Source organism: Urocitellus parryii, chromosome 5 (assembly GCF_045843805.1).
Source record: "Urocitellus parryii isolate mUroPar1 chromosome 5, mUroPar1.hap1, whole genome shotgun sequence".
NCBI lineage: Eukaryota > Metazoa > Chordata > Mammalia > Rodentia > Sciuridae > Urocitellus > Urocitellus parryii.
In genome coordinates, this window is record NC_135535.1 from 88,442,260 (window position 1) to 88,464,346 (window position 22,087).

Consider the following 22,087-nt stretch of genomic DNA (forward strand, 5'->3'; position numbering starts at 1 on the left):
AGGGTAGGTAATTTAAGTATTTTGAAGAAGTCAGTTAAAAGTAAGATGAAAATGATTAAAATGGCATTAAATCCTCAGTCATTAATTTTTTTAAAGATTGTAGAGTTTGAAAGGTTTTCATTAAGTTTTAGAATATACCTTTTATTTGTATTATATTGGATAGATAGTTTTGCTAGTGACTTTTCATATGCTTAGTATAACTTGTCTATACATTTTAAAATTCATTTTTACTGTTATGTTTGCTGCTTCATCATTGCTTTCCTTATCCTGCATTTCCTGATCATCTTCTGAATCTGCATCTTTTCTCTGCTACTTTCCTCCACAGCACCTTACCCACAGGGACCTAGGATTTACCTGTGTCCCAGCTCCCCCTCTCTCTCTTGTGGTTCCCTTCATCTTAAAAAGTCCTGTCTCCTCCTCTCGGAATCTAGCCTTACCCCTCATCATTCTAGCCTTGTCAGCCCAGTTCTGAGGAAAAGTGTTTCTTTCAGTGAAGAGCTGTTCCTGGCTGCTTCTGGTAGGATCACATTATGTCAGCTTTTTAATCCCTTTACTTTAAATCATTTTTGAAAAAAATTTAATTATTTCATACTATAAAGAATTATTGCATATTTTTACAGGATGTATTTCTATTATTTTTTTTTACTGATAAAGAGTTGAACAATTAGATTTATCATAGGATATAATTGAGCATTACTTGATGGATAATTATGAATATTTGGTAAATTATTGTATACATTAAAAAAAGTTTATGTCTAATGACTTAGATCTGGCTGTTCACAATAATTATTTAAGTTCTTAGTACTAGCATTTCTGTTTTAGATGCTTTACTTTCTTCCCTACATACCAATTCTGTTCACGTTGGACCTGTATCATCTCATTGCTAAACCATATGGTTACATTAGTAAATTATTCTGTTTGAATCAGTTTAAGTCTCATTTTTTCTCATCATTGCATTAATCAAATTATTCTATATTTTTTGATGTTTTCCTTGTCACTACAAATTTACATTTTATTTTATGGCTTTTAATATGCTTCATATAAAGATCTTAGTTTAATTTCTGTTTAGCGTTGTATAGTCTCTTAAAAATGTTTAGGTTAATCTAAGAAAATTGAATTTACTTTTTACCTTTAAAGAACAGAATGGGACTATACACATGCTAATCTTTGTTTCCTTATCCAAGAACAGCTAAAAATGTAAAATTAAATTAGCTCCTTTTTAAGTTATTGTAGTAAATTTGAAGGTATGCATTTTCAGTTTGAAATGGGTGGGATGAATTCCAATCTGTAGAATCCTGGGTTCTCACCCATCTCCTGCTTTCATGGATCATAATTTGTCCAGTGGTTCTTTCAAGACAATAAAATAAGATAGGAAAAGAAATTTAAAATTAAGTTTTAAAAAATACAGATACGAGCTTGGGAAATATAATTCTTAAATCCATAATTATGTACATTTGTAATGTGTCTATTATATTTCTGTGACTTTTAGTTTTTTTTTTTCCAAATAATTTCTTTTTGTTTTTTGGAATGAATGTTGACATATATCAAAATAATACCATTTTATATGATGTTATGTTTAGAAATGGGAAGTTATCAGAAAATAAATATACTAAATTTAATAATTACCTAGATTTCATGCTCTTTAGAGAATTTTGGGATATTTTTAGTGATCTTAGTGTTTTTCTTTTCTGTATTTATTCTTAGTCAAACACTTAATATTTCTCTGTTTTTTAGTGTTCTTAAATTGTTAGCATAATAATAATTACCATTTTGATGATTTTTATTTTATTTATACAAATATTTATCTCTTTAACATAGTTTCTTTTCATAACTCTTAAAACACTTGGAGTCTAAAGCTAACCATGATCAGAACTTTGACATCTTGCTTCCAAAGAAAATTTTGCTAGTCTATTAGAGTAAAACATATGCTTTAGTTGCCATCTTGAATACTTTAAATGTGTGGATCATTTTATATTTTGACTCATGAGATTTATGAAGTTGAATGCAATTATACTTTCTGTTTCTATAGTTGGATTTTTTGGTTGTTATTTATGTGCTAATGTTCTGTAGGAATGGGCAGTGGTAGTGCTGGAAAAGAAGGGGGGCCATTTAAAGCTCTTTTAAGACAACAGACACAGTCAGCATTGGAGCAGAGGGTAAGATTTACCAGATATTCTTATTCTTACACTGTTAATATGAACTTATGATCTTATGCTTCTGTGTACATATTTACTTTCCAAAACCAAACTGTTTTTGGTCATATCTGAAAATATTATAGTTTTGAAATCCAACTTGTGTATGAATATTTACTTTTGACTTGGAGTAATTCTGTAACTATTTTATGTTTTCCTCTAATTATTTATTAGAAATATTTTAAAGAAATATCCATTGAATACTGAAGTCATTTTTAATTTTGTCATTAAAATTATAAAGAAATAACATTTTTGAAGAAACAATATATCAGTAGCATTTATTAAAAACAATTCTTTAGTAATATTTTTACTTAACAAAATTATTTTTTATCACTGGTCAATCTCTGAGAGATAAGAAATGTATATTTTCTACATAATTTTACAGATTAATATAGTGTTTCATTAATATAATACATCTATTTTGATTGTTATGTTTATGTTTACTTGCATTGGTTGAGTGGGAAAATGAGTAGTTATAGTTTTTGGATGATTTTTCTCTCTCTCTTTTTTATAAACTTCATTGCTAAGGGAGGATCGCCTCATAGGTTCTGTAGAAGGCGGGTATGTTTCCAAACATGTGTGAGAGCCTATTTCTTGTATTAGAAGCTTTTCCAGTTTTAATCTCAGTCACTTAAGTTTTGTTTAAGCTTTTAACAAATGTTGCCAGCTTTTTTCTTTTCCATAATGCAACTTTTTTTTTTAATTTAATAGCTCCATTAGGCTCATGTTCTTTTTTTTCTACTAATACAGTGCATGATTTTATGTGTTATGTCAATTATTTTAAGACACAGTTTCATAGCTTTTATTATGTTTGATTTGGAAGCTATAAACATTTATAGAATTTTCTTTATTATATTTTATGCCAACATTTGGGAGAAAAAAAGGTGAAGCATAGTAAATAACCTGTGAAAGGATGCGTTTTATAAAACAAAGCTTTTTTTTTTTTCCTACAGTTTGACTGTTGAGAACAATGTTTTTCAGATTCTCTTATTACAATAATAAGAGAGTTTATTTTTCTAGGCTATTTTTCCTCATACTGAAGGTATCCATGTGTGCACAGTTTACTTTTTAGACAAGGACAGGAACGGGCAGAGCTGAATTGAGCAGACCAATACGATCAGCTGTATCCAGTTCTTTGCTTTATACCCCACTGAGCAGCACCTTTCAGCCACTCTCACGTCTCAGAAGCATACCACCTGCTACCACCAAAAAGTTCATCCATACATTTAAATCACATGTTAAAACCAAATACAGCAAAAAACTAAAACATGGAAGAGAAGCAGGTCATTTTTTAGGCCAGAATACTCTTATGTCTGCCTCTTCCTGTTTTTGTGTTCTCTACAGAGTCCTTCATATTGGTATATGATTTCTTGTAATCAAATTACCATTCTAGAATTCACATCAACAGAAAAACTTAGGTTGCCTTAAATTTAGATATAATGAATTTTGTCTTTATTATATGCCTTGTCCATTTTAAGAACCTTTAAAACTGTTTCACTTGAAGGGGAAAAATTAATGAAAATCATTTTGGATTTAATTAGCACGAATCTCTTTTTAAATGTGCTTTTAAACATTCTTAGAATCTTGGCACATTAACACATTGGGCATACATTACTGAACAATCTTCATGTAATTAAAAGGAAAGGTTTTGAGAACTCTAGTTTTCATTTATGACTTTGTAAAAGCTGGGTGTGTAACTGCTGTGGTAGTACATCTATATCATTTGTTATGCAGTGGTAGTTACTTAAGTTTATGAGACTACTTCTCTGCCCTGTATAATAATAAATAACAAAACTTCATGGTTGTTGACTTTGCCTTTCACCTGTGCTGCCATTAGTATAGCTTTTGGCTTTTGCAGTTTTGGGGATCAAACCCAGAGCTTCGTATATCTAGAATGGCTTTTGTTTTGGGAAAAATTTGTACAGAAGTATGAAGAATCTTCCCATTTGTTTAGATGTGTCTTATATCATTTTGAATGTTGTTTTTTAAAAAATACTCATTTCTATTCTTCGCTAAATCTCCCTTTTAAATTTTATTTAAAGAGATACTTCATTGCCCAACCTCATTTAATGGGTTAATTTATTTAAAAATAAAAATATTGTTTTCTTATACAAACATTAAGAGATCTTGGCAATAGATGCCAGGTTATTGGGAGATGAAAAATTAAAGTGAAAGTTTATTTATATTTAAGTCGAAAAAAAAAAAATCCAAGTTACTTTTTAGGTTCTGGGGTGTATATTTTTCTTTTCTTTTCTTTTTTTTAATTTTTATTGTTGGTTGTTCAAAACATTACATAGTTCTTGACATATCATATTTCACACTTTGATTCAAGTGGGTTATGAACTCCCATTTTTACCCCTTATACAGATTGCAGAATCATATCGGTTACACATCCACTGATTTACATATTGCCATACTAGTGTCTGTTGTATTCTGCTGCCTTTCCTATCCTCTACTATCCCCCCTCTCCTATAGTATAAAAACCTAGTTAACTTAGTATTTCCCAAATATATTTTACCATGGAATCTTCTTCAAAAATACCTGTTCATGAGGAACATACTTTGAGAAACATTGATATAAAACACTGTCTTCTGGTGATTAATAATCTTTTTTTTTAAATATTTATTTTTTAGTTGTAGTTGGATACAGTACCTTTATTTTACTTATTTATTTTTTTGTGGTGCTGAGGATCGAACCCAGGGCCTTGCCCATTCTAGGCAAGTATTCTACTACTGAGTCACAACCCCAGCACCTGATTTATAATCTTTTAAAAGTAGGTTAAAATTGTACAATAAATTAATGTAGGAATCTGGCATGGAGTTTTATATCTAGAAAAATTCTCTTGGTAATAAAAAGAGTATATGATTTTAAAAATTATTTGGATATCTTTTTGAAAAATTCCATTTAAATCTTTTGAAAATAATCATGTTTTATTGATTTTTCAACCAGCCTATCTTTAATCATACACTGTTAAATATTTTTATGCTTCATACATATGGCTTATGCCAAAGCATCAAGTAAAATCCATGTCGGGACCACAGGGAAAGATCCTTTAAATATAAAGACTTCTAGAGAAACTATCTTATATGATTGCTAAAATTCACATTTAGGCTTTGAAAGCAGGGTGTGCTTGGCTCATTTAAGGAAACTGTCCTTTCAGTGGAAGAAAAAAATCTATAAATTTGTTCAGTGGAATGAACAAACTATAGATTCAAATCAAGTCTTTCACTCAATGTTTTAACCAGAAATAACAGGGGAACCAGATGATGAGGTTTGTTGTTCAGAAACAGTATATCAATCAAAGGTCCTCATGACCTCAGTTTTACATCTAAACCTGGAAACAATAGACCCTTCTCTCAGGGAATGGGAGAGATTATAAAGCATAGTTTTGACATCCTTCCCACAGAGCAAGTGTAAATGTGCAACAGCAATCTGTGCTGATGGTAATGGAGATGATAGGTACTTAGAGTAACTCTTCTAATTAGAGAATAGTCTGAAGATGGACTTTTGATTAACTGACTTTAATTTTTTTTTTTAGTTGTAGATGGACACAATACCTTTATTTTGTTTATTTTTGTGGTGCCGAAGATTGAACTCAGTGCCTCATATGTGTAGGCGAGTGCTCTACCTGTTAGCTACAACTCCAACCTCAACAGTGACATTTTTGCTTCCAATAGGTTAAGTTCTGTATTTTAGGTTAATTGGTTTGCTGATTGAGTGACACATGTTAGAGCTTAAGTTGGCAGTGAGCCTTCACGTATCGTAGGGCAGCCACTGCTACTATCCTTCTGCTCTAGAGTGTTGCTTTCCCTCTCATTCCTTTATCTAATCTCCCAAAATTTGGGGAGAAGACTAAAAAGTCCTGAATAGAGAAATCATTTAAGTTCATACTTTTAGTACTTATCTAAAATCTTATATGCATATGTTTTCCAATGTGTGTAAATTTACCTAATTTACTTTTTAGCTTTAGAAGAAAGTAGTTTTCCATTTAGTTTCAAAAAAATTATTTTTAATGTCTGTCATTTAGATACGTAAAAGACTTAAGTATAAAGATTAAGTGTAAAGTATTTTTTCCCCCCTTTGGGACCATCACATACCTCATGTATTTTGAGGTACTTTTAGAATCTAAATTTTCCTAATTGGGGGAGGGGGTGGTGCACAGAGAAGGAACAAACCTAAAGACCCAACTTATTATGGAAAATACTAACATTTTTAATAACATAAGCTCACCTATACATGTCATTTAAAACTTACATTAATGAGCTAGCATCATAGCTCATTGGGCTAGGGTTGTGGCTCAGTGGTGGAATACTTGCCTAACATTTATGAGGCACTGGGTTTGATCCTCAGCACCACATAAAAATAAAATAAAGGTATTGAGTGTCCACTGACAACTAATATATATATAAACTTTAAAAAATTGATGATGATGATGATGATGATGTGTATTCCAACTAAATAGTTTATGATATATTCAAGTGATATATGCCCCCTCTATCCTCTTCCCTTCTTTCCCTCTGTCTGTCCATAACCTTGTTTTTTACTCTTTTCTTACATAAGGTTGTCTTTTCTTGCTCCTCCTCTTCTTTTTTTTAAATTTATTTCTTACATACATGACAATAGTGGAATGTATTACTTGCTCTTCTTATATTAATGATTTCCTCTAAATTTTGACCAACTTTTTAAAAAATATACACACACATGCATTTTTTATACTTTACTTTCATGGATTACTGATGTGTGCAGGACTGTTTGCCTTTATGTTAAATGATTCCAGATTGCTATGTTTTGTGAATTATGCTTATGTGAGTTTGTATTCTCCATGCTTTAAGCAGCCAGTCAGAAATCTTGCTGCTTTTTTATGTGCCTGCTTGTAGCAGTATTTTGTATCTTTTTCTGTCCCTGCTTCTATTTTTTGTATTTAATCTGCCATGGTCTAGAAAATAATATAAATTTTAGAATTATACATTCCTAACATATATAACTATGTAACTACTATATATAACAGAGTGAATACCATCTGTGGAGAGATCGCCTATGAATAAAATGCATGAACTTTAATACTCGCAGCTCTGATAGTTCTTTTGACTATTAAGAGCTTTGTTTTGCATATTTCCAGATCTGTTACATTCAAAATAGTTGAGGCTACTGGTAAGTGACTTTTGGTTGAGGGAGCTACATTCATCTGTTTTCTAGCCAGACAGGTCAGATAACAAATTCCCATTACTTGCCTCCGTTTTGTATAATGTGAAGGGGGCCTGTATGTTTGGGCAGCCAACTAATTTGGTATTGGGGATTAAACCCAGGGGTACCTTATCATTGAGCTACATCCCCAGTCCTTTGTATTTTTTGTTTTGAGATAGAGTTTCTCTAAATAGCTGAGAGTCTCACTGTTTCCCAGACTGGCCTTTAATTTGCAATCCTTTCTCAGCCTCCAGAGTTGCTGGGATTATAGGCATGTACACTGCACCTGCTCTGGGTACATGCCTATAAATGTCCTTTCCCTACTTTTTCATTTCTCTTTTGAGTTTTTCTCCTTGTCTTTCAAGTTCAGAGGTTTTCTGTCCTTAAGAGAAAAGGGGAGAATAAAGTTTGGAAGACCTTGTAGAATGGTATTGCCTCCTTAACTCTTACTACATATTTTTACTACATATTCTCCATACCTCTGCTTTTTGCCCTTCCCCCTACTCCTGCTTATGGTGCTAGGGATCAGACCCAGGGCCTCATACGTTCCAGGCAAGTATTCCACCACTGAGCCACAGTGTCAGTCCTCCTCTTTTCTTAATATATGTTTAAGTACTCGCAGTTGTTACTGCTGCTGACAGAGTGAGGATAGTAAATATTTCCATACTGTGATGCTTTGCACACCTTGACTTGGAATTTGTTTTTTTCCTTTCTCATTCCTCTTAATCCACACTGCTCATCCTCTTACTCCCCCTCCATTCATCCCACTTTCTTTCAGGTCTCTTTCCCCAAGCCTTTGGAATCCTTACCAGTATTTTATATTGTGGATGTGCTTGAGAGGGCGGTAAATAGATAATGGAATAGAGGGGTTGGCTTATTCTCTCATCTAATTGTAAAATTGTACTAGAGTAGGAAATGTGCTTTCCAGATGTCTCATGTTTGAACTCTTAAAAACATTTTTTTCACAATGAGATTTGTTAAAAAAGGGTCTTTGGAGTCTGCCTAATAATGTATATGTGGAAAATTTAATTACAAAATATTTATAATGTATAATGGATAGCTTTTAATTTTAATGTATAGAATGTGTTTAATAAACAAATTTTTTATACTTCACACGTGGACAGTTATATTTTTTCCCTTTCTTTCTACCAGGAATTTCCATTTTTTACCCTGACTGCATTTCCTCCTGGATTCCTTGTGCACGTTGGAGGTGTTGTTAGTGCACGTTCTGTGAAGCTTTTGGATCGTATCCACAATCCTGGTATGTTCTTGCTTTTACTGCTTTCCTTTATTTAAATTCTGTTTATTAAAACTGATTTTTATGTTTTATGGACCAAACCTACCTGAAAAGAAAAAATGAAAAGAAAGTATAAACTGGCACATTACTTTAAAATATTTGTAGTAATCTTCATTAAAAAATGATCAAACTCAGTAAAAGTATATGTTAGTTACTTTTCTATATAAAACAAGCACATCTTGGTTTATTTTTGGCTAAGAAATTCCTAAATGATTTTTGAATCAGCAATTTTCTTTGACAGGGGAAGATAGAAAATTTTTACAATTTGACCATTATGGTCATTAATTTAAGATGTTAATTCTTTTTACTAGCAATATGTTTTTATCATTAACTTCTTTGTTTCTAAAAAGAGGTATCCTTTTAAATTGTGAATATTGTGTACAGTATCTAAAAATTAAAAAGAACAAGAACAAACTAATATTTGGTTTTTTGGTTTCTTTTTTGTAAATATTTGTTCTATGTAAATGAACAATGAGAATAGTAGCTCACTTTAAAACATGGGACCATAATTATAAAAGAAGATAGACATCAAAGCCCCAGTAATTTCAGGCCCTTAGATTAGAGATACTCTGGTCATTTTTCTAAATCTAAAATAAGCATGACAAATGGTAAGAACTTTACATATGGAATGTATTTTTGCATCTCTCATTATCTAGATGCTCAATCATTTGCTCAAGTCACTAATTTTGATGACATATCTTAGACCTGAAGTTATATTAGTATTCTTATTTGGCATCTATACATACATATTTTTGAAAGTTTTAATTTGTCACTCTGGAAAGTAATATCTTTGTGATGCTTATACTGAGAACTATGAAAAAAAGTAGAATCCTTTAAAATTATTGGGTGGAAAACATTGCAGATAATGATTTTGAGGATTTATTGCATTCCCATTCTTTCAGCTTTTTCAATATTTAATCCATGTTTCGTGCTTTCATTTTGTATGAGTTAATTTCAGAGAGGATGCAATTATTCAGGACCCTGAATACGATTCAGAGAAGAAGTGCTAGCCGGATCTACTTAATTCAGAAGCTTAGCAAATATGTCTTTTAAGCACCAGTCTTTTTTTTTTCTTCTTTGGTTTATTTTTTCCCCATTTCTTATTTTTTTTTGGTTAATTTAAGAACTTTTCTTCTTTGTAGTACTTGTGTATTCTTTGTTTCTTAGAGAAAAATTAAGACTAATGCCACTTTATGGTATTAAGATATTGGGTATTAAGATATTCTATATCTTTGTGTTTAGGACTTTGAATTTTTTGGAAAGTTTAAGGAAATACTAGTTAAGGTACGTGACATTAATTGGGTGACACAATGCTAGTCACCTAAATTTCTATGGACTTTTGACTCCAATATTTTAGTAGATGGTATCTACTAATGAGATTCCAAAAACAGCTTCAAGGTTATTTTCAATCATTGGTAATATCTTCTAAAATGAAAACATTTTTATATTTTATTTTGTTGCTTCCATGTACTCTGAATAAATGGTAGAATCTGGGAGAACAAAGGTTACTTAAATAAACTTACATGTAGAGGTGTGTTTTAAATGTCATTTTTTTTTAAACAAAAGACTGTTTTTTTGGGGGGAGTTATCATACCTGGCAATTTATTATAGCTTTGTTATAACTGTAAGAATCTAGGTCCAGTGAAGAATATGAGAATCCTGTTACAGAATGTTTTTTGTGTCGTAATTAGCAGTCACCAGTTTCCTCCTTTCTCCCCACTTTCAGAATAGTTTTTCAGTTCAGGTATAGAAATTCTTCAGTTATTAATGGACTATTCCCAAAAGACTATGGGCATATACATATAAATGCTTTCAATGGTGTATGAGTTACATTTTCATTTTTTTTCTTTTAGTTAAATACATGTCAATTATATATTCGAATGATTTCAATAGTATCTTACTTTGATTTAAAATATCATTCATTGGATTGTTTTATGTATGTATTATACACTAAAAAGGAACATTTACTTAAGATCATTTGTTAATCTCTAAACTGCTTAAATATTTTTTTATGAAAAAATCTTAATTTGTTGAGAAAATTAAACTCTGGATTAGCATCTACTATAATGACGATGAGTAATTTTGTACCACTGAGCCATTCTGCTAATAGAAACTTGGGTAGTGATATACATGTGTCAATGTTGAAAATACTGTTTTCACCCTCAAGTTAATCTTTTAGCTATTTTTTGACTAGTGAATATTGGAAATTTTTATTTCATTCTCAGTATACAAGGAAAAAAATAATATTTTAGAAGCACTACCACCTACCAAACCTTTTGGATTATTATTTTGGCGATTTTCTGTTTTTGAACTTTCTCCTTTGCTAACTATTAAGTAAACAGGAGCATAAAGGTGAAGAATGGGGTGGTTTAAAAAAAATCAAGGTAATTAACTTAAACAATTAGACTAGTTAATGTTAGTTTACTATATCATGCTTCTTCTTTCCTTTCTATTTCTACTTCTTATTAACTCTGCTGTCTGTCTTTCCAGTTCCTGTCAAGTGGTATTGTCAATTGTGTTTTTGTTTATAGTTTTTTTTTTGTTTTATCCTACTATTCTCCACCTAAAACTGATCTACTAATTTGCTGTTTTGAACTCAGCCTTTGTCGGAATTATGGGTAACACAAGATCTTACAAACTACTAGACTGGAATAGTTTCAATTCAGGTATTTTAATGGTCATTCAGTACTACATATGCTGACAAAAATTATGGCAGCTCAGTGAAGTTTTTAGAAGTGTTCTAGATTAAATAGGTTTAATATCAATTCAGTTTCAAAGAAACATTCTGCAATACATATGTAATAACTTGTAATTTCCATGGAAATGCAGATATAAAAATGTGTTAACTAAAATGAATTAATTTCTTTTGTGACTAACTTTCAAATGAGAATTAAATTATATATTTTGGACAATTTTCATATCAGGGAGATTATGCAGGCATTAATTTTATGATTAAGCAAATATTTGTTAAGTAATAACTATATATGACTAATTTGATAAATCTTTTAAAAAGTAGACTTAAACTGCATATTTAGATATGAGTCGAATATACTTAGTGTTTTCTAAAGTTCTAAAAAATGTAATTGTTAGCATTTTTATTTATAATTCTAGAACTGTTCCAAAATTTGGCAATTCAAGAGCAGATTTCTTTGGAGATTAACAGCTTCTATAACCTTTCCTCCTTCTCCTTCCATATGAGAAAATAATTTTTCTTTTTGAGCCATTTAAATATTGATATAGTTTATAGCTTTTCAAGAAATCAAACTAAGAGAACTTTACAGCTGATGATGTGGTTTAGAGTCAGAACCAGTCAATTCTTTTTGAAAAAAGCATATTCTCTCACTAATATAAACATCTAAACTTTATATTACTATCTTAGAATTAAATTTAATTATAGAACTATTTTAATTCTGTATCAAAGCTGATATTTTGCCTAAAGAAAAATTTCAGTTCTTTGGGTCCAAAAGTATATCTTACAGAAAATCAAAAACACCAAAGGGCTCAGTATTTTAGATAATATCCCATAATCTTTTCAATATTATAAACCTTTTGTGTTTGTAGGAGTCCAAGAGATAAACTCTAATGTAAGTAATGCATGTTTGACTCTGAAGCAAGTCATATTCATCATGTAGATTTATCAAAATTCAATCTGCTAAACAATCTGATTAGGTCCAACCTTTACAGTAAGTAGACTGCTGTCAATTGGTAAATCTTTAGGGAAATTACCTCTATTTTCTATTCATGTTTTTACCATCATGCTGTCATTGATTTTAATTGAAATTACCATTTTTAGTGTAGTATTCTATAATTAACTTTTAATGAGAAACTTAGGAATATCTTGTTGGATTTATTTCATAGAAGCTATACATTTTAAAAATATGGTCAGTTTAATACAGTGGGTAGAGAACAAGGTTGTGTTTAAAAAATACATTTAGTGCATTGATCTTTAATAGTTTAAGGAAGGTCAAAGGTGTTCAGGGTGAGATATATGTTGGTCAGATGATAGAACAGTCTTAGAAAGTGGGAAAGGCAAAATTAAATCTTATAGACATGGGGACATTATTTCATGTAAGCAGAATTACAGAGTTTGATAAAGAGAAACATGGTTGAGGAAGGAATATATCTTGCCATCATTTAAAATAATGCCAGGTGAGAAATATATGAAGAAAAATATAGATATATTAATGAATGTTAAAAGAACATACCAGTGATATTTTCAGTTAATTGTTCTCATCTCATTGATGAGGCATTAGGATTTGCCTGTAATAGCTGGTACATCTTCATAAATAAGGTTGGTTTTGATATTAGTTCAGGAAAAAGCACTTGATAATTCTGAAGAAAATATGATGTTTTTGGTAAATATATATTCAAATCACTTATGTATCCTATGTAATTTGGGACTGTTTAGCTGTTGCTATTTTATATTACAATAGAAAATCAAAATTGAACTTGTTAGTAATTGTTAGTATTGTTTTTGTTATTTCTAGAATTGTTCCTTCATACTGAATTTCCAGGATTCTCTGACATCATGTATCATGTGATACATTGTAGCCTTCCAAGAGAAAGGAAAAAGAAATTATATTACATTAAGTATACTTATTAATTATTAGATATTCTCATTTTAGAAACATTAAAATGTAGAAATATATAGGAAAGCATGTTATGCCACACAATACTGTTTCATAAATATGGTAGATATGTCACATAAGCACATATAGTCATGCACTGCATAATAAATTTTTGGCCGTATATGATGGTGGTCCATAAATATATTATTGCCCAATTGATGATGTAGCTTAGTTGTGTAAGTACATGTAGTGATGTTTGTACAATGATAAAAATCCATCAAGGCATTTCTCAAAACATATATATCCCTATTTTTGAGTGACACATGATTATTTTATGCCATATAATTTGCTAGATACTAGAAGGCAAAGGTTGCCAATCCCCCTGCTTTCACAAAACTCATATTCTTGGGAGATATAAAATCATTAAATGATATATTGTGTAGTATGGTATTATACTAGATGAAGAAGACATGATTAACTGGGTGTCAGGGGGCTTACAGAGGTGGCAATTCTTGAATTCAGATTGGAAAGATATATAGGAGACTCTCATAGATTTATATCGCAGGCAGCATATTCAGTTAATACATACTTTGTGCCAGGCATGGTTGTGCTTGCCTCAGCTCAGGAGGCTGAGGCAGGAGGATTCTAAGTTTGAGGCCAGCCTTAGCAATTTAGTGAGGCCCTATGCAACTTAGCAAGACCCATCTCAAAATCAAAAATGAAAAGGGCTGGGTGTAGGTCAGTGTTAAAGTGCCCCTGAATTCAGTCCCCAGTACCAGAAGGGAAAAAATATATACGTTGTATGTGGTTATAAAACTTCCAGCATTTTGCAAAAAACGGTATCTCAGCCAGTATTCCTTTGATGTTGTTTACGTAGTTACATCATCCTTAACTAAGTCGTTTGCCACTGAGTTAAAAATATCTTCTGTAGTTTAGCTTATTCCCCTGTCTGCTTTTTTCCTGCTTTGCTATCTTAAGTTTGTGTTAACTACAGTAAAAGAAAATATGTTTATAGAGCAGGAAAGAATTGACCCCTTCTTTTATTTATTTATTTATCTATCTATCTATCTATCTATCTATCTATTTATTTATTTATTTTGGTACTGGGGATTGAACCAGGATGCTTAACCACTGAGCCACATCCCCAGCTCTTTTTATTTTTAATTTTCAGATGGGGTCTCACTAAGTCTCTGAGGCTGGCCTTGAACTTGCAATCCTCCTGTTTCAGCCTCCCAAGTCACTGGGATTGCAGGCATGCCAACCACACCTGGTGGTTCTTATGTTTTGAGAAAGGAATGGTAAATCATGCTGTTAGGAAGGAATATACTGTATTTAAAATTCTTTTTCTTTTCTTTCTTTCTTTCTTTTTTGGCAGTACTAAGGATTGAATCCAGAGGTGTTCTACCACACAGCTACAACCTCAGCCTTTTTTAGTTTTTAATTTGAAATGGCCTCACTGAGTTGCCAAAGCTGGCCTTGAACTTGCTAACCCCCTACCTTAACCTTTGGGGTCATTGGAATTATAGGCAGGTGCCTTGACTTCTGGCATATTTACAGATTTTGTTTGTGACATGCCAGGAACAGGAGTACACAGTAATAAGACAGGGTCTTCTAGAGACTTGGGAGGCTGAGGTAGAAGGATTACAAGTTCAAGGCCAGCCTGGACAACTTAGTGATACCCTGTCTTAAAATAAAAACAAAAAAGACTGGGAATGTAGGTCAGTGGTAGAGAGCCCTGGGTCAAATCCTCAAAACAAACACACACACACACAAAGAAAAATAACAGCAACAACAACAAAACAGGCATCCATGGTTATATTTGCATTAGATCATTGGCTGTAGTCAATAAGACTAGAGATAAGGAGACAGGTGATTCAGAAAAGGAGACTTAAAGGAGAGCTAACTTTATTGAGAATTTACTATGTGCCAGACACACTTCTAAGTGCTTTATAATAGCAGGTTGTTTAATTTTCAAAATGAATCTCTAAGGGAGACACTAATCCCACTTTGTTGATGATCAAAATGAAGCAGAGCAGTTTTCTCAAAGTATGGACAGCTAGAAAGTGACTTGAACTGTAATGTGAACCTGAGCACCCTGGCCTCAGAACCTATACTCTTAAACACAAATTAATGAAATATTGAGAATATAAAATCAGCAGGACAGGTAATGAGTGGAATGTGGCAAGTGAAGCAAGCTAGTGTCAGTTTTCAGCTGAAAGAGAGAGAGAGAGAGAGAGGGAGAGAGAGAGAGAGAGAGAGATAGATAGATTATCCTATAATTAATTATAAGCTTTCAGTTAGCCATTGACTCTGTCCTTGGAAACACAAGTTTATTGGAAAGTTGAACTATAAAAAGTAGAGTAAATAGTAATAGTCCCAGCCCATTGTTTTTCAAATGGGCATGATCTTTTTTGCTTTATCTCTTGATAAAGACTATTTCTGGATAGTCACACATAAAATTTTTAATGAGTGATGGTTTCAGTGTAGTTGTGGAAAATATGCTATATTCTTTTTCTGTACGGGATGTATGTCAGCTGAGATGTTTTTTCAGGAAGTGGCAAGAGAGAAATACATAATAGTTATATAATCTGGCTTGAAAACGAAATTATATATTTGAAATGCTTTCCAAACTTACTGTTTTGGAATTGGTGTATTAAGTCCTGAATTGGTAAAAACAAGTTGGATTTTATGAAAAACTAAATAACTTTTGTTTTGGAGAATATTTTAAATAATTTTAAAGTATGTTTTTGACGAATCATAGGACATATTAGGACAATTATACCTAAGTTTATTTTACTACACAATAAATTTTTACTAGTGATAAGGTAAAATTTTATAATAGTTGTTTGAAATTAGAAAATTTTTTTATTAGCTATCGAAATATTTGTTTAGAGAATTCATCATATTTTGGAAGCAAAAATTTAGTTAAAAACTAAAAAAAAATGAATATTTTCACAAAACGTTTAATTTTAACAATATTTATAGAATATGTATGTCAGTCTGCTTATCTAAATTTTTTTTCTTGTTTTTTAATTTTTAGTAAAATCTTTTCATTTAGGGAATATTTGTGGAGTGCCTGCAAGGTGAGGGAGCACTGTATTTGGTTCTGGGGAAAGAACACTGCAAGGCAGATGTCCTCTTCACACACCTGGTCTTGGCTAATTCTTATACTATTTTCTGGTGTGTGTTTGTGTGTGTATGTGTGTGGAGTGTGTGTATGCACACACATGTGTGCTAGATAAATGGAGATGGGTGGTAGGTTCTCTTGCAACTTGAATTCATCTGATAATCTCAGTAATTATTCTTTTTATTTTATGTTAGAGGTACTTATGAGCAGATGTGTAAAAACTAAATCTAAAGTAGTTGAACAACTTTTGATTGTCAGTATTTTAAAAAGTTTTCAGGAAGTACGTAGAGTTCAAGAATGCATAAATATACCGATATAATATATGAGCTTTTCTATATTACCCGTAATTTTTGAATAATGAATACGTAGTTGCACTATATATAGAAACAGTGAAATTCCACAGTTGAGTAGATTACATATCAGAATTTTTTTTTTTTTTAAACAAGTGACAAAGACTCCAGTATAGTCCAACATGGGTTATATGCCAGCTACCATCCTAACATCCCAAATATCTAACTAGGTCTTGATTGCTCTGTATTTTCACATGACATCTTCCATAATGAGATTCCTTTTCTTAGTCTATTACTGATCCCCACCTCGTTTGAGGTTATAAACTCTTTGAACCTAAAATCTCTTATTTCTCTTTCATTAGGAGAAATGTATCTTTCTTAAGGTTATTGATTGGAATATTACTTTCAGGTATTTGGGAATATAGCTTTTCATGCTATTCTTAATGAGATAGATTATCATTGTATTTAAAACCTTTACTTGATCCAACCTAAAATCTCAAAGGGATTGAGTTTAATAAAGGCACATTATGTTGAGTTTTCCAGTTTTTTACTTTCTGAGATACAAACTGTTAAGAATCTTTACCCGTTTCATCTGCACTTCAGAAATAATATAAAATAATAAAAAGATGGCAAGATATCAAGCTGTGATCGGGCTCTAGAAAGTAATAGTAGTATAAATGAATTAATTCTGATGTTGGCCTGAATGTGCTAACATTATCCCTAAAAGAGACATAAAGGAGATACTGATTTAGAGCTCAGCTCATCCTGCAATTAAAAGGATATATTAAAAGATTTGTGATATTATCTATGAAGAGTTTAGATCCATAGAAAAAAACTTAAAATAGTGTGAAATATAATTTATATAATAATTAAATTTTAATTTTTCTTAAAAGGTATCTTATAAACAATTCTATAGTTTATTGGGAGGAGCATGGTGTTTAAAGTGAAGATGTGTATATATATTATTTTTTTAAAATATCTTTGAAATGTCTATTCAAGATGAGCTCACATCTCAGCTGTATATCCTTCAAATAACCAAATTGTATCCAGTTTCATATGTGGCAGGTATAGTTGCCATAAATTTTTGAGCCAAACTCTGTTTTGCCTTTATATTACTATGGTAGATTCTCAATTTTCTAACTTTGTAGGGTGAATTAAAACAATTCAGATTCAATAGTGTGTTTCCTATAAAAATATAGTTAGCAGTTTTTAAATTTAAAAATTCTATTATAGTAATTAAATACTGTGATATATCTCAAATCTCATTGTTAATAAATTAGTCTTAATCATAATTACTCTTGAGGATTCTCTGGATTATCTCCGGCCTGAGTGTAATAAAGGCTTTAAGATCAATTTCACTTTTTTTTCAATATTAAATAAATTGATTAATCTTAATTTTATTATAATTAAATAACCCCTAAATTTAATAGACACAAAATTCATCCTTTGGTTCCTTGTTATAGATTATTATTGTTAATACAATTACTAATTTGTGATTAAGTGCTCCCTACTGTATGCTTGCCTTGCTTTCACCTAGAATCTAGGGCCATTACTTTCTGTAACCATTTCAGTGAGCTGCCATAGTTTTCAGTCTGTACTGTCACCTGATCCAAGCATGCGCCAAAATATCACTGTTCCTGGCTCCTGTATGCTGAATCTGCTTTGCAAACCCTTTGTTCCTTGAGCTTTTGCTTTAGCCAAAAACCAAAGTTAACAAATTATCTGGATATGGACATATACCATTTGCTTCCTTAGCTCCCATGCTGTGTAATCTCTAGCTTTTTATTAAACTTGTAAATACTTTATTAAATACAATAATGGCATTCCCATGTGCAGTTGTGTGGCTCATGTGTCAAAATAAAGGCTGCTTGTGAATTTGTCAGAAGAATATGAATGCTCCACTTGCGTGCGCTGCATTCAGCTTTTCCGTGTTTTTTCTTTTTTGTTGTTGTTTTTTTAATCAACCACTTACTCTTTCATGGTGTTTGGTTTAATTACCTGGTTATTATATGTGTTATACCAAGGTAAGTTTGATGTAAGGTAACTTCTGTATTCTATGTGGTTACACGTATTTCATAGGAATTATTACATATTTTTCCATTTAAATTGTTGGCCATTTCTAAATAAATATTTTTTTAACTTACAATAATAAGTAGCTTTCTCTATTTTTAAAATTAATTTTTAAAGTAATGTGGATTATTTCCTGTAAAATTTGTTTTTAAACCAGAGAAGCTACTGCATGTTACTTATGGTATAGATGTAGGCAAACCTATTGTAAGAAGATCTATTCTTTTAAAAAATATAGTATACAATTATTGGCTTTAGGAAATAATATTTTAAACTTCCCAAGTGCTTTAAAAAGTAAGTAGCAGATTCTAATAGTGAGTTTAAGGAAGTTGGGCTTTTTATTTCATGTAGTCTTTTAGGAAAACAGTTATTTTCTAAACTGAATTATATTTCTGTTATTATTTGTGATATGTTTTCTCAGCATCAGAAATAATTTGATAGATGAGGACAACAACTTGAGTAATTGTTTGTCTTATACAAGATTCTCTTTTAGGAAAGGATGTTAAATGGATGTTCAGAGTGGTACACAAGCACGTATGTCTTAGAAGAAAAAGCAAGTTTGAGCTTGAAAGTCTATCTGTGCTGTTTATGTACACATTTCAGTTACGAATGTGAAGAAAAACTTTGACATGCAGTATTTGTGCAAAATAGGGCCTCCTAATTGTTTCACACATTTCTTAATTTCATAGTATTGAGTGCTAACAGATTGTAGTCTTTTCTATTTCTCTTCCTTCTTTATTTTATCTTGTACTTTGATCTTTCCTCAGTTTCCTGAAGTCTGTATTCTTTATTTTCTTCTTAAAGAAAGTTTTAGGGTAGCTCTGTCTTGGATCCAAAACTTAAATTCAAGAACTGGCTGGCATAATTTTTAGTTCTGCCTTTTATCTCCTCATTTCTGCCTTTTGCTGCTCTCCTCCCTGTGGAGGAAACAATCACTTCATAGGAATGTGACCTATAACAAGCTTCCTAATCTTTTTTACTTTGCTGTCTTCACTATTTTAATAGTGAGTATAATTCCACTTACTCTACTTATTTTGAAATGGATATATACTGCAATTTAAAAATAGAAAGTGGTGTTGGATTGTTTGGTTTTCAGTTTTAATAGTTCTTTTTCTATGGAAACTTTACAATAAGAGCTTAGCACCCTATTTAAAATTGATTAAGTTTTCAAATTGTTCCCAGATGGGAATAGGCCACAAAAAGAAACAAATCAGGATATGCTAATTATAGACTGTTGAGTTCTGTTTTTAACATCTTTGCTGGTAAAAACTTAACTCTAATTTGCAGCTGCTGTTCACCAATAGTTTGCAGCTAAATGCAAGTGATTAGGAAGTATGTGTGACAGCTATTACTTTTAAAATGCTCTATTGCAAGCAATATTAGACTTCCCTGTGGCAATAAAATATAATTCTGCTAGTCTAAGCTTTTCTTGTCTTTTTTTTTTTTTTCAGTGCCAGGAATTGAACCCAGGCCTCCCACATGCTAGGCAAGCACTTTACCACTGAGCATACAGCCTCAGACGTAAAGAGCCATATAAAAGTTTATTATGTTCAATCTGAAATTTGTCCTTCTATATATTAGCCAAATATATATATATAATCTTTTAGATGTATTTGCTTTCTTTTTTTTATTGACCATTCCCCTTATTTCATGTCACTTGATCTAGCACCCACATCTCTGTAGAAGGATGGCTGCATATAGCTTTCTCTCTCTCTCTCTCCCTTTTTTTTAAAAAAATATTTTTTTAGTTGTAGATGGACACAATAACTGTATTTTTATGTGGTGCTGAGGATGGAACCTAGTGCCTCACACGTGCAAGGCGGGCACTCTACCACTGAGCTACAGACCCAGCACAACTTTTTTTCTTTAAACATTGACAAGTCTTTGTATTTGAAAAAACCTAGACTATAGTGGATTATAAAAAAAAAAAAAGAAATGAAATCAGAATTTTTATTAACTTTATGGATGTGACACATAAGCCACACAGGTGAGACATAGGGTATTATCTTGGTGAAGGTTAGAATCTGGAAACTCTAGATCTACATTTTAAGTTGTATCTAATAAAATACATGCCTATAGGTGTCCCTTAAAGTAATAAAGCAAACAGATGACTGGTTTGTTTTCTAGCAACCAATTTAAAAATGTTAAATCTTTTGCTTTTTGAGAAGTAGCATTTTAAAGATGTTAAGTTTAAAAATGTTGTAGAGCAGTACTTCTTTATCTCAAATAGTATGTTTATTTTCAACATTGCTTATTCATAAAGACAATGTGCTGTTGAGTAGTGAACTGATTTAAAATTTATTTTTCAGATGAACCGGAAACTCGAGACGCATGGTGGGCAGAAATCAGACAAGAAATAAAATCACATGCTAAAGCCTTAGGCTGTCATGCTGTAGTGGGCTACAGTGAGTCAACCAGCATCTGGTAAATGATGACGACAACTTGGCTTTTTAGACACTGGAATCTAGCTTGTCATGTGAAAGGAGAAAAAGCTTTATGCAGATGTAAAGCAAAGAATAGGAGGGTCAAGAGCTTGGGCCTTGGGGTGCTTTGGGCCACATTTAATGTGCCATCTTTCCCACTTAATCACTGTGAAGCTTAGGGAACATTGCTCAACTCCTCTGAGAGCTTCAATTTATTCATTAAAATGGAGAAAACAAAACCTGTCCAATTAAAGTCCTCCAGGGAGTAAATGAGAGTATTATACTGGCATATAGCAAGTATAAACACTATTTTACTACATTTCATGAGTTTGTAGACTTTTTCCTTACACTGAAATATTTGGAACTCTTGATCTTTTTTTTTTTTTTTTTTAATAAATGAATTAGCAAGTGTCTTAAAAGTTTGTAAACTTATTCTACCTCCATTTACTAACTGGAATATAACTTTATTCTGCTAACAAATCATCCTTTCTAACTCTTCCAAGGTAGGGAGGGGCTTCCATATCCTCAGTTCTCAGCTCCTTTTTCTCTTTCATTTGAACAGCTTGCACTCCTTTAAAATCAGAGCCATTTTACTGTTCACAGCCCTACCTCCAGACATTCTTCTGCTTTTTATTACTTGTCTTCTATTTTTTCCAATTACATATTCTTTCTAGTTGCCTGGGTTGAAGCTTCTCATGTCAGAGTCCTTTATTGCCATTTGACTTTCAACCATATTTCAGACCTCATTATCTCTCTCCCCTACCCCAGTGCTGGGGATAGAACGCAGGGGCACTACCACAGGGCCGCATCCCCAATCCTTTTAATTTTTTATTTTGAGATAGAGTTTCAAATAAGTTGTCCAGGCTGGCCTCAAACTTGCTATCCGCCTGCCTCAATCTTCTGAGTGGTTGGGTTATTGCCTCTTAAAACTATTCCATT

The 22,087-nt window shown here is 31.8% G+C and overlaps 1 protein-coding gene across 10 annotated transcripts in view; it reads left to right on the forward strand.

Moving 5' to 3' along the window:
• C2cd5 (C2 calcium dependent domain containing 5) overlaps positions 1–22,087 on the forward strand; it is a 99,320-nt gene that overhangs the window by 29,942 nt on the left and 47,291 nt on the right. For 4 of the 10 annotated variants that reach the window (XM_026392309.2, XM_026392312.2, XM_026392314.2 and 1 more), the window contains 5 exons: positions 326–517; positions 2,071–2,156; positions 2,721–2,753; positions 8,529–8,637; positions 21,035–21,149. In XM_026392309.2, the coding sequence (XP_026248094.1) occupies positions 326–517; positions 2,071–2,156; positions 2,721–2,753; positions 8,529–8,637; positions 21,035–21,149 (535 nt within the window). The remainder of the gene's footprint in view (positions 1–325; positions 518–2,070; positions 2,157–2,720; positions 2,754–8,528; positions 8,638–21,034; positions 21,150–22,087) is intronic. The other 6 variants (XM_026392311.2, XM_077798465.1, XM_026392315.2 and 3 more) reach the window with 3 other exon arrangements.